This window comes from Bombina bombina, chromosome 5, assembly GCF_027579735.1.
Source record: "Bombina bombina isolate aBomBom1 chromosome 5, aBomBom1.pri, whole genome shotgun sequence".
NCBI lineage: Eukaryota > Metazoa > Chordata > Amphibia > Anura > Bombinatoridae > Bombina > Bombina bombina.
The window spans coordinates 930,275,872-930,289,222 of record NC_069503.1 but is presented as its reverse complement, the minus strand read 5'-3'; the positions used below and the strand labels follow the sequence as shown (position 1 = coordinate 930,289,222).

Below are 13,351 nucleotides of genomic sequence, written 5' to 3'. Positions count from 1 at the left end.
TGAATCATGAAAAAAAAATCTGTCTTTAAGTAAAAAAAACAATAGTTTTATCAATAAGTGACACTAGATATTGGTATATAATTGCCATGTGAGTTATAATCACATCTGTTTAGAAAAAAAGGCGTTTCCAAGACCCTGAATACAAGCCTTTGTTTTTTAATCCTTATTCAAAGTTATGTGTTAGTGTGTGTGGTTGTCATGTGAATGCATAGACTGTGCTGGTAAATCACTTTCGTGTACCTAAATGTTTGCTCAGAACTGACTGCACAGAATTGAAAAAATGGCTGTAATGTTACAATCCCTGGAACTGTCAGTCTCTAATGCAGATATTATTTAGCTGTCATTTTATACAGTTACACTTTTTTTAATTCACATAACGTCATTACTGCAGTAAAATGTACCCATGAATCTCTATATCCAGATTAGTTTATGACACAAGCTTTTATATTCACCTATAAACCAGGTACAGAATCTACAAAAGTGACAACTATACTTATATTCAAAGCTCGGATACTCTCGGCACTATTCACTAACACAAAGGAATTGTGCCATGTTTATAGCACTGAAATATTCCTATCAGTTGAACTATTGTGCTGCTCTGTAGCTAATCTTGTTTCGTATCTGAAACACGTCAATAAGGAAGCATCTGCTTGGCTAATTGTGCCTTGATATGTCTGCACATTTGTGCATGTTATAACATAACTATATAGCAGTTGCTATGCAACCAGGCATGAGCTGTAATTTCTCCAAATGAAATAAACATCACGTGACCTTGCAAGGCTGCGCTCTCTCTGTTACAGATTCAATTCTTTGCCAGAGGTTTTCGAACCAGTCTATAGCAGCTTGTTGCAAGTTGGTTCAGTCAGGTTAAAACTTTTCTATCTTGATAATTGTTTTTGCCACATTGCAGTTTAACCTTTTAGCTGCCAGAAGGAGGTGGTGCTTTGCAGAACATTACTTTGTTGTCTCTTGTATTCTAGTTTTTGATTGAGGCAGTTTCTGCTAAGTTCACTAAAAGGCTAATATCATAACATAGCAATTGGAGACTCCTCACTGCAAGTGAACCTTCTTATAGATTACCAAACCTTGCTTTGCAACATTCTTATTGGATTTTTCTGTGTTGATGTTTAAAGGGGCATGTCATTTTAACACTTCAAACTCTTCAAGTCTATGTCTAACCCAAGCAAAGAATTAAACCCACAGTTTAAGCACTGCTCAGGAGCTGCGGAGGACTGCTTGCCCCAAGCAGACATAACTGGGGAGGCAGCAGCAGTCACTTTACCCTGCAGCTCTCTGCATCTCCCAGGCGATACTTTAACTATGTGTTTAACAAATTAGGGCATTGATTTTTGTACTATGGTCCTGTAAAATGCAGAAACTTGGTTTTAAAGTCTGTAAAGTGTACTTTTGCTTATCTGTTAGAATGGCTTTATCACTTCCAAGCTACTTATTAAAACTGTACAGTTCTGTCTGACTGGAGAAAACAGTTTATCAAAATGAAACTAAACAAAGCAGTAGATGATCTGTGCTTCTTGAAGGTTATTTTTTTTTAGCAGGACAAACATTTTCATTTTAAATCAGAATAAAATGTTTAGGAGTTCATTACGTCTGCAGCATTGTGATGGCATAGGTCAAAATCACAGCTCCACTCAATAGGACTTTGCACATAATAGGGAACCAGAAAGGAAAGTGTGTATAAGAATTGTAGTTCAGATGTGGTTGTCACCGCAACCCAACCTACAGCTAAAGGGATATTATACACTAGATTTGTCTTTGCACAAATGTTTTGTAGATGATCCATTTATATAGCCTATACAGCTTTGCTTATTTTTTTTTTTATTTTTTTTTTTGCTTTAGAAGAATACTGATGTATACCTACTCCAGCTTGCTCATTTTTTTGTAGAGAGTCTTTTCATATGGAGGGGGAGTGTCTATTTTTTGCTATAGAACCACTTGCAGTCGGTGTTCCAGCTAACTTTTTTAACAGAGCTAAACTGGGAGCTTCTAATTAAGTTTTTAAACCGTTTTATACTGGATATTTAGATCAGTATCTATGCATATTATTCTTTATAGTAGTGTCTATTACATGCACTTAAATGAAAATTGGTGTATACTGTCCCTTTAACAGGACATTTTATTCACAAATTGTGCAAAGGGAAGAGTAGCCTTTTTAGTGCATTGAAAATGAGTTTGCTTGAGAACCAGGAATATGTTGGGTCATTATAGGAGTATGCATTTAAAAAACAAAACAAAGAAAAGAAAATACTTTTTTAAATTGTAAGATCTAACAAGGAATAGCGTTACTGCAGTGTCTCTGTAGTAATGAAAACCAACCGTATAAAAGTGTGTAACGCTACTGATATTGGGATCTACACTGTTGCACATTACAATCATACCATTAAAAAAATGAATTAAATGATATAAAACAAAATAGTTTTTATGTTTGAAATATAATTTTTTTTAAAAGGGCACCTTTAACCCACTGCCAGTGCTGTTCTCAGAGCATGTGCATCTGTACATTCCATACACAGGCTTAAAGGGACACTAAACCCAATTTTTTTCTTTAATGATTCAGATAGAGCATGCAATTTTAAGCAACTTTCTAATTTACTCCTATTATCAATTGTTCTTTGTTCTCTTTGAATCTTCATTTGAAAAAGCAGGAATGAAAGCTTTGGAGCCTTCCCATTTTTGGTTCAGAACCCTGGATAGCGCTTGCTTGGTGGCTACATTTACCCATCAATGTAATTAAAGTGAATCTCAATTTTAATGCTAAAGTGCCCGGTTTTTAAAAATTCGATTAAAAACAGGGTCACTTTAATTCATCAAAATTTACATTTCACTCCTGTTGTGAAAAATAACTTACCTTTTAATCTTCACAGCAGCTCCAGCTTCCTGCACCCGTTGCAAAGCCTCTTCCTGGGTCTAAAATGATGAATCCAGCTTCCTCCAATCACGGCGTTGAATCAGACACTGATTCCCCTGCTGGGGGAAGCCGTGATTGGAGGATGACCTATCCATCATTTCTGATAATGGCTTGCAACGACCGGAGAAAGCTGGAGCTGCTGTGAAGATTAAAAGGTAAGTTTTTTTTTTTCACAAGAGGAGTGAAATGTAAATTTTGATGAATTAAAGTGCCCCTGTTTTTAATCGATTTTTTTAAAAACCGGGCACTTTAGCATCAAAATTGACATTCACTTTAAGGGATGTTCTATCTTTTTAAACAACAAAAATTCTGGCGTTGACTGTCCCTTTAAGTTATATGTTTGAAAGAACTCTAGATGACGGCAGTGTTGCACAAACTGCACTCTATACACTTGCATACTACTTACCTAGGTATGCTCATCAGTAAATTATACCGTGAGAAGGAAGCAAATTGGATAATGGTAGAAAGTTGGAAACTTTAAGGGACACTGAATCCAATTTTTTTCTTTTGTAATTCAGAAAGAGCATGCAATTTTAAGCAACTTTCTAATTTACTCCTATTAATTTTTCTTCGTTCTCTTGCTCTCATTATTTGAAAAAGGCATCTAAGCTTTTTTTTTTGTTTCAGTACTCTGGACAGCACTTTTTTATTGGTGGATGAATTTATCCACCAATCAGCAAGGACAACTCAGGTTGTTCACCAAAAATGGGCCGGAATCTAAACTTACATTCTTGCATTTCAAATAAAGATACCAAGAGAATAAAGAAAATTTAATAATAGGAGTAAATTAGAAAGTTGCTTAAAATTTCATGCTCAATCTGAATCACGAAATAATTTTTTTGGGTACAGTGTCCCTTTAAGTATGGTCTATCTGAATCATTAAATAAGAATGTTGGGTCCCTGTAAGATTAGCCTTAGACTTTTATAGTCACCAGTGAGTGCTTCCTGTATATTCAGGATAGTCCTTTCACTCTTCTTGTATCTTTCCTTCTGTCATTATTTCATTCTATGATTATCATCTTCACTTTTGCAACGTCTCATGGTATCACTAGATATGACTCCTTTTTATTCTTGCTAAATTTCTCAAGCTAGAATAATTTAGTTGCTTTTATACTGTTGGCCGTCATGGTCATTTTAAACAATTATTAGCTTACCTGCCATTGTTCATATACTGTTTTTCTATGGACCCAGTAGTAATGAATCCTCTGTTATTTCATGATCTTTTATTTATTAAAAGCAAAAATGCAATTAGATATATAGAGAGAGACGTGTATGGGACTAGAAGAAAATTATGGTTATCAAAATACATTGTGTATAATGTGCTTGTTTTTAAATAACAGATGTTTGTGTTCCAATGCCAGGGCATCTGGTAACAATGTTATGAGTCTGCCTTTGTCTTTATATATAGAGAGTCTTGAATATTTATTTAATATGCACTATTGATTATCTATTTCTACATTTCAGTAAAGTTTCTCCTTATTTGTGTGGTTTAAAGGGACAGTCTACACCAGAATTTTTATTGTTTTAAAAGATAGATAATCCCTTTATTACCCATTTCCCAGTTTTGCATAACCAACACAGTTATAATAATACACTTTTAACCTCTGTGATTATCTTGTATCTAAGCCTCTGCAAACTGCCTCTTTTTCAGTTCTTTTGACAGACTTGCAGTCTAGCCAATCAGTGCCTGCTCCCAGATTACATCACGTGCACGAGCACAGTGTTATCTATATGAAATATGTGAACTAACACCCTCTAGTGGTGAAAAACTGTTAAAATGCAATCTGAAAGAGGTGGGCTTCAAGGTCTAAGAAATTAGCATATGAACCTCCTAGGTTAAGCTTTCAACTAAGAATACCAAGAGAACAAAGCAAAATTGGTAATAAAAGTAAATTGGAAAATTGTTTAAAATTACATGCTCTATCTGAATCATGAAAGTTTATTTTGGCCTAGACTGTCCCTTTAAGGACCATTAATTACTGTAGAATTGCATAATAAAACAGCAATGCAAAAGCACTTAGTCTTTCCTTTAGTTGGATTTTTCTTTTTGTTTTCTTATGTCGGATACCTAGAAAAATAGCATATGTTTACGTCTATACAATGTTACTGTTCATACTTACATTTTTTTTTAATGCAGCTTATCTGAATACCATTTTTTCTTCCCCAGTGTACCCCCATGGGAATAAATGTTTCAGTATATAAATGCTTTTATTTTCTTTTACTAAATGTTGGAATCTGTTTCCAGTGACACGACTGGTCAACATTCTGCATGGGGAAGTTCTTGATGAAAATATAATTTGTTCAGCTATTAAACAGCACATAGTTAATTTCTCATACTTTCTTCCCTTTAGGCTCTTGATGGATTCTTCTTTGTGGTGAACCGTGATGGGAATTTAGTGTTTGTCTCTGAGAATGTAACTCAGTATCTAAGATATAACCAGGAAGAGCTGATGAACACAAGTGTGTACAACATACTGCACGTCGGTGATCACAATGAGTTCATCAAAAACTTGCTGCCAAAGTCTTTAGGTAATGCCTTGCTAGATTTCTGGTTAATCTTGTCCATTGCAGGTCATAGTTAAAAAGCTCTTTCGTCCTTCAAGGTAATGAATTGACTACTATTAGACAGTTACTGATCGTCTTCTGCTGTCTGGCAAAGTCAGAGACCATGTGCATATGTCTTGTAGAAAAAAGAGATTTATATATTACAAGTAAAGGGACACTGAATGCAATATTTATATCTGCATACAAAATTAAATGATTTAAGATTAAAACCTGTCATTTATTAAATGCATTTTGCCTGGTTTTGCAGTTCATTTAAACACTTTTAGAAGCTCATCTTCAGTGATTATATTATCTCCAAAGCTGTCAAATTAAGACAGTAACTCTGTAGTTTTTAGGAGGGTTAGTGTTCTGAATTCCATGGAATGCAGCCTAGCTTGCTCGGTGTGAAAAAGCTGCCACCACTGCCCTCCAATCTGCACTCACATGAATTGCTTAATTTAACCCCCAGCTTTTGTAGGCAGTGTGCACTAGTGGGAAAACATCTTATTGAATTGACCCCACTATAGTTAACAGCTTTTGCTATGTAGTATTAACAAGTATCTTTACATTGAAAATAAATGTATTTCTTCTGTTATGTGTGATCAGTCCACGGGTCATCATTACTTCTGGGATATTATCTGCTCCCCTACAGGAAGTGCAAGAGGATTCACCCAGCAGAGTTGCTATATAGCTCCTCCCCTCTACGTCACCTCCAGTCATTCTCTTGCACCCAAAGACTAGATAGGAGGTGTGAGAGGACTATGGTGATTATACTTAGTTTTTATAACTTCAATCAAAAGTTTGTTATTTTACAATAGCACCGGAGCGTGTTATTACTTCTCTGGCAGAGTTTGAAGAAGAATCTACCAGAGTTTTTCTTATGATTTTAACCGGAGTAGTTAAGATCATATTGCTGTTTCTCGGCCATCTGAGGGAGGTAAAAGCTTCAGATCAGGGGACAGCGGGCAGTTGAATCTGCATTGAGGTATGTAGCAGTTTTTATTTTCTGAATGGAATTGATGAGAAAATCCTGCTATACCGTTATAATGACATGTATGTATACTCTACACTTCAGTGTTCTGGGGATGGTATTTCACCGGAATTACTCTGTAAAAATACATTACACCTTTTAATAGGTATTTAATTCATGTTAAACGTTTTTGCTGGAATGTAGAATCGTTTGCATTTCTGAGGTACTGAGTGAATAAATATTTGGGCATTATTTTTCCACTTGGCAGTTTGCTTGTTTTGATTATGACAGTTTCGTTTCTCTCTCACTGCTGTGTGTGAGGGGGAGGGGCCGTTTTTGGCGCTCTTTGCTACGCATCAAAAATTTCCAGTCAGTTACACTTATATTTTCTGCATGATCCGGTTCATCTCTAACAGAACTCAGGGGTCTTCAAACTTCTTTGAAGGGAAGTAGATTCTCTCAGCAGAGCTGTGAGATTTATATAGTGACTGTGTTTTAAAACGTTGCTCTGTGATTTTTATGTTTAAAATTTAATTAGTATTGCTTTACTAATGGGAACAAACCTTTGCTAACAAGTTATGTTGTTTTTAAAGAGTGATGCTATAACTGTTTTTTCAGTTCATTATTTCAACTGTCATTTAATCATTTAATCGTTTAGTGCTTCTTTGAGGCACAGTACGTTTTTGTTAAATAAGATTGTAACCAAGTTGCATGTTTATTGCTAGTGTGTTAAACATGTCTGATTCAGAGGAAGATACCTGTGTCATTTGTTCCAATGCCAAGGTGGAGCCCAATAGAAATTTATGTACTAACTGTATTGATGCTACTTTAAATAAAAGCCAATCTGTACAAATTGAACAAATTTCACCAAACAGCGAGGGGAGAGTTATGCCGTCTAACTCGCCTCACGTGTCAGTACCTGCGTCTCCCGCCCGGGAGGTGCGTGATATTATGGCGCCTAGTACATCTGGGCAGCCATTACAGATAACATTACAAGATATGGCTACTGTTATGACTGAAGTTTTGGCTAAGTTACCAGAACTAAGAGGCAAGCGTGATCACTCTGGGGTGAGAACAGAGTGCGCTGATAATTCTAGGGCCATGTCTGATACTGCGTCACAGCTTGCAGAGCATGAGGACGGAGAGCTTCATTCTGTAGGTGACGGTTCTGATCCAAGCAGATTGGATTCAGATATTTCAAATTTTAAATTTAAATTGGAAAACCTCCGTGTATTACTAGGGGAGGTCTTAGCGGCTCTTAACGATTGTAACACTGTTGCAATACCAGAGAAAATGTGTAGGTTGGATAAATACTTTGCGGTACCGGCGAGTACTGACGTTTTTCCTATACCTAAGAGATTAACTGAAATTGTTACTAAGGAGTGGGATAGACCCGGTGTGCCGTTCTCACCCCCTCCAATATTTAGAAAGATGTTTCCAATAGGCGCCACCACACGGGACTTATGGCAAACGGTCCCTAAGGTGGAGGGAGCAGTTTCTACTTTAGCTAAGCGCACCACTATCCCGGTGGAGGATAGCTGTGCTTTTTCAGATCCTATGGATAAAAAATTAGAGGGTTACCTTAAGAAAATGTTTGTTCAACAAGGTTTGATATTGCAACCCCTTGCATGCATCGCGCCGATTACGGCTGCGGCAGCATTTTGGATTGAGTCTCTGGAAGAGAACCTTAGTTCCGCTACGATGGACGACATTACGGACAGGCTTAGAGTCCTTAAACTAGCTAATTCATTCGTTTCGGAGGCCGTAGTACATTTAACCAAACTTACGGCTAAGAATTCAGGATTCGCCATTCAGGCACGTAGGGCGCTGTGGCTAAAATCCTGGTCGGCTGATGTAACTTCTAAGTCCAAATTACTTAATATACCTTTCAAGGGGCAAACTTTATTTGGGCCCGGTTTGAAAGAAATTATCGCTGACATTACAGGAGGTAAGGGCCACGCTCTACCTCAAGACAAAGCCAAAGCTAAGGCTAGACAGTCTAATTTTCGTCCCTTTCGGAATTTCAAAGCAGGTGCAGCATCAACTTCCACTGCACCAAAACAGGAAGGAGCTGTTGCTCGTTACAGACAAGGCTGGAAACCTAACCAGTCCTGGAATAAGGGCAAGCAGGCCAGAAAACCTGCTGCTGCCCCTAAGACAGCATGAACCGAGGGCCCCCGATCCGGGACCGGATCTAGTGGGGGGCAGACTCTCTCTCTTCGCCCAGGCTTGGGCAAGAGATGTCCAGGATCCCTGGGCGCTAGAGATCATATCTCAGGGATACCTTCTAGACTTCAAATTATCTCCCCCACGAGGGAGATTTCATCTGTCAAGGTTGTCAACAAACCAAATAAAGAAAGACGCGTTTCTACGCTGTGTACAAGATCTATTATTAATGGGAGTGATCCATCCGGTTCCGCGGTCGGAACAAGGACAAGGGTTTTACTCAAACCTGTTTGTGGTTCCCAAAAAAAGAGGGAACTTTCAGGCCAATCTTGGATTTAAAGATCCTAAACAAATTCCTAAGAGTTCCATCGTTCAAAATGGAAACTATTCGGACAATCTTACCCATGATCCAAAAGGGTCAGTACATGACCACAGTGGATTTAAAGGATGCTTACCTTCACATACCGATTCACAAAGATCATTACCGGTATCTAAGGTTTGCCTTCTTAGACAGGCATTACCAGTTTGTAGCTCTTCCATTCGGATTGGCTACGGCTCCAAGAATCTTCACAAAGGTTCTGGGTGCCCTTCTGGCGGTTCTGAGACCGCGAGGAATTTCGGTAGCTCCGTACCTAGACGACATTCTGATACAAGCTTCATGCTTTCAAACTGCCAAGTCTCATACAGAGTTAGTTCTGGCATTTCTAAGGTCGCATGGATGGAAAGTGAACGAAATGAAGAGTTCTCTCTTGCCTCTCACAAGGGTTCCATTTTTGGGGACTCTTATAGATTCCGTAGAAATGAAGATTTATTTGACAAAAGACAGATTAACAAAGCTTCTAAATGCATGCCGTGTCCTTCATTCCATTCAACTCCCGTCAGTAGCTCAATGCATGGAGGTGATCGGCTTAATGGTAGCAGCAATGGACATAGTTCCCTTTGCACGCCTACATCTCAGACCGCTGCAATTGTGCATGCTGAGTCAGTGGAATGGGGACTACTCAGATTTGTCCCCCACTCTGAATCTGGATCAAGAGACCAGAAACTCTCTTCTATGGTGGCTTTCTCGGCCACATCTGTCCAGGGGGATGCCTTTCAGCAGGCCGGACTGGACAATTGTAACAACAGACGCCAGCCTTCTAGGTTGGGGCGCTGTCTGGAATTCTCTGAAGGCTCAGGGACAATGGAGTCAGGAGGAAAGTCTCCTGCCAATAAACATTCTGGAATTGAGAGCAGTTCTCAATGCCCTTCTAGCTTGGCCCCAGTTAAAGACTCGGGGGTTCATCAGGTTTCAGTCGGACAACATCACGACTGTAGCTTACATCAACCATCAGGGAGGGACAAGAAGCTCCCTAGCAATGATAGAAGTATCAAAGATAATTCGCTGGGCAGAGTCTCACTCTTGCCACCTGTCAGCAATCCACATCCCGGGAGTGGAGAACTGGGAGGTGGATTTCTTGAGTCGCCAGACTCTTCATCCGGGGGAGTGGGAACTTCATCCGGAGGTCTTTGCCCAAATACTTCGACGTTGGGGCAAACCAGAGATAGATCTCATGGCGTCTCGCCAGAACGCCAAACTTCCTCGCTACGGATCCAGATCCAGGGATCCGGGAGCGGTTCTGATAGATGCTTTGACAGCACCTTGGAACTTCAGGATGGCTTATGTGTTTCCACCCTTCCCGCTGCTTCCTCGATTGATTGCCAAAATCAAACAGGAGAGAGCATCAGTGATTCTAATAGCACCTGCATGGCCACGCAGGACTTGGTATGCAGATCTAGTGGACATGTCATCCTGTCCACCTTGGTCTCTACCTCTAAGACAGGACCTTCTGATACAGGGTCCATTCAAACATCAAAATCTAACTTCTCTGAAGCTGACTGCTTGGAAATTGAACGCTTGATTTTATCAAAACGTGGTTTTTCTGAGTCGGTTATTGATACCCTGATACAGGCTAGGAAGCCTGTTACCAGAAAGATTTACCATAAAATATGGCGTAAATACCTATACTGGTGTGAATCCAAAGATTACTCCTGGAGTAAGGTTAGGATTCCTAGGATATTGTCTTTTCTACAAGAAGGTTTAGAAAAGGGTTTATCGGCTAGCTCATTAAAGGGACAGATCTCAGCTCTGTCCATCTTGTTACACAGGCGTCTGTCAGAAAATTCAGACATCCAGGCCTTTTGTCAGGCTTTAGCTAGGATCAAGCCTGTGTTTAAAACTGTTGCTCCGCCATGGAGTTTAAACTTAGTTCTTAACGTTTTACAGGGTGTTCCGTTTGAACCCCTTCATTCCATTGATATAAGATTGTTATCTTGGAAAGTTCTATTTTTAATGGCTATTTCCTCGGCTCGAAGAGTCTCTGAGTTATCAGCCCTTCATTGTGATTCTCCTTACCTGATCTTTCACTCAGACAAGGTAGTTCTGCGTACTAAACCTGGGTTCTTACCTAAGGTTGTCTCTAACAGGAATATCAATCAAGAGATTGTTGTTCCCTCCTTGTGTCCAAATCCTTCTTCAAAGAAGGAACGTCTTCTACACAATCTGGATGTGGTTCGTGCCCTCAAGTTCTACTTGCAGGCAACTAAAGATTTTCGCCAAACTTCTTCCCTGTTTGTCGTTTATTCTGGACAGAGGAGAGGTCAAAAAGCTTCTGCTACCTCTCTCTCTTTTTGGCTTCGTAGCATAATACGTTTAGCCTATGAGACTGCTGGACAGCAGCCTCCTGAAAGAATTACAGCTCACTCCACTAGAGCTGTGGCTTCCACTTGGGCCTTTAAGAATGAGGCCTCTGTTGAACAGATTTGCAAGGCTGCAACTTGGTCTTCGCTTCATACTTTTTCCAAATTTTACAAATTTGACACTTTTGCTTCTTCGGAGGCTATTTTTGGGAGAAAGGTTCTTCAGGCAGTGGTTCCTTCTGTATAATGAGCCTGCCTATCCCTCCCGTCATCCGTGTACTTTTGCTTTGGTATTGGTATCCCAGAAGTAATGATGACCCGTGGACTGATCACACATAACAGAAGAAAACATAATTTATGCTTACCTGATAAATTCCTTTCTTCTGTTGTGTGATCAGTCCACGGCCCGCCCTGTTTTTTAAGGCAGGTACATATTTTTTAAATTATAATTCAGTCACCACTACACCCTTGGCTTCTCCTTTCTCGTTGGTCTTTGGTCGAATGACTGGAGGTGACGTAGAGGGGAGGAGCTATATAGCAACTCTGCTGGGTGAATCCTCTTGCACTTCCTGTAGGGGAGCAGATAATATCCCAGAAGTAATGATGACCCGTGGACTGATCACACAACAGAAGAAAGGAATTTATCAGGTAAGCATAAATTATGTTGTTTACTGGTGCACTTATTTGCCTACTTTTCTTTTAGTACATGTAAACTGACAACTTATTCTTAAAGGGCTATTACCGTGCAAAGATGACATGATCTTACTTGTTAGTACATATAATTTTAGCTAAAGTACCTCTCAGGAGCTGCAGAGAACTGCTGCTCTTGATAGGACATGGCTGGTGAGCCAGCCAGCGGCAGCAGTCTCACAAATGCAATTTCTTTCATGTAATTGGCAAGAGTCCATGAGCTAGTGACGTATGGGATATGCAATCCTACCAGGAGGGGCAAAGTTTCACAAACCTCAAAATGCCTATAAATACACCCCTCACCACACCCACAATTCGGTTTTACAAACTTTGCCTCCTATGGAGGTGGTGAAGTAAGTTTGTGCTTGATTTTCTTCTGTGATATGCGCTTCTCAGCATTTTGAAGCCTGATTCCTCTCAGAGTACAGTGTTTGTCAGTGGGATGTGAAGGGAGTATCACCTATTGATTCTATGGTTTTCCTCGCTGGAAATCTTTTCAAAGGTTCTCTGTTATCGGTCGTAGAAATTCATCTCCTACCTCCCTTTTCAGATCGACGATATACTCTCATATTCCATTACCGCTACTGATACTTTTTCAGTACTGGTTTGGCTATCTGCTCTATGTGGATGGGTGTCTTTCGGTAAGTATGTTTTCATTACTTGAAGGGATAGTCTAGTCAAAATTAAACTTTTATGATTCAGATAGAGCAGCAATTTTAAGCAACTTTCTAATTTACTCCTATTAATTCTTCATTGTTCTTGGTATTTTTATTTGCATGTAAGCTTAGGAGCCGGCCCATTTTTAGTCTAGCATCTGGGTAGCGCTTGCTGATTGGTGGCTACATTTAAGCACCAATCAGATAGTGCTACTCAGGTGCTGAACCAAAAATGGGCCGTTCCCTATGCTAACAATCTTGCTTTTTAAAATTAAAGATACTAAGAAAACAAATAAAAAGTGATAGTAGGAGTAAATTAGAAAGTTGCTTAAAATTGCCTGTCCAATCTGAATCAGTTTAATTTTGACTACACTATTCCTTTAAGACATTCTCAGCTATGTTTTTTGGCACTATATGTATTAATATAAAGTTTTAAATATATGTATTGTACTTATATTTGCCATGAGTCAGGTTTATGTATATTTCCTTTTGCAGACTATCAGTTTAAAAATTGGTAAACATATTTAGGAAGTTATTTTTTCTTACCTGGGGTATAGTCTTTTCTTTAAATTGACTGCTTTTTCATTCATTTTCATGGGCAAAATTAGGCTTGCGAGGTCGCAAAATGCAAAATTGTGTCATTCTTGGTGCAAGAATTTTTTTGGCGTGGAGGTACGTTCGGTGACGCAAATTTGTCCTTTCCTGCGTCTTAGTTGACGC

At 39.1% G+C, this 13,351-nt stretch overlaps 1 protein-coding gene across 6 annotated transcripts in view; it reads left to right on the top strand.

The window, feature by feature from the left end:
• NCOA2 (nuclear receptor coactivator 2) overlaps positions 1–13,351 on the top strand; it is an 884,149-nt gene that overhangs the window by 713,537 nt on the left and 157,261 nt on the right. For all 6 annotated transcript variants that reach the window (XM_053715109.1, XM_053715110.1, XM_053715111.1 and 3 more), the window contains one exon: positions 5,278–5,455. In XM_053715109.1, coding sequence (XP_053571084.1) covers positions 5,278–5,455 — 178 coding nt within the window. The remainder of the gene's footprint in view (positions 1–5,277; positions 5,456–13,351) is intronic.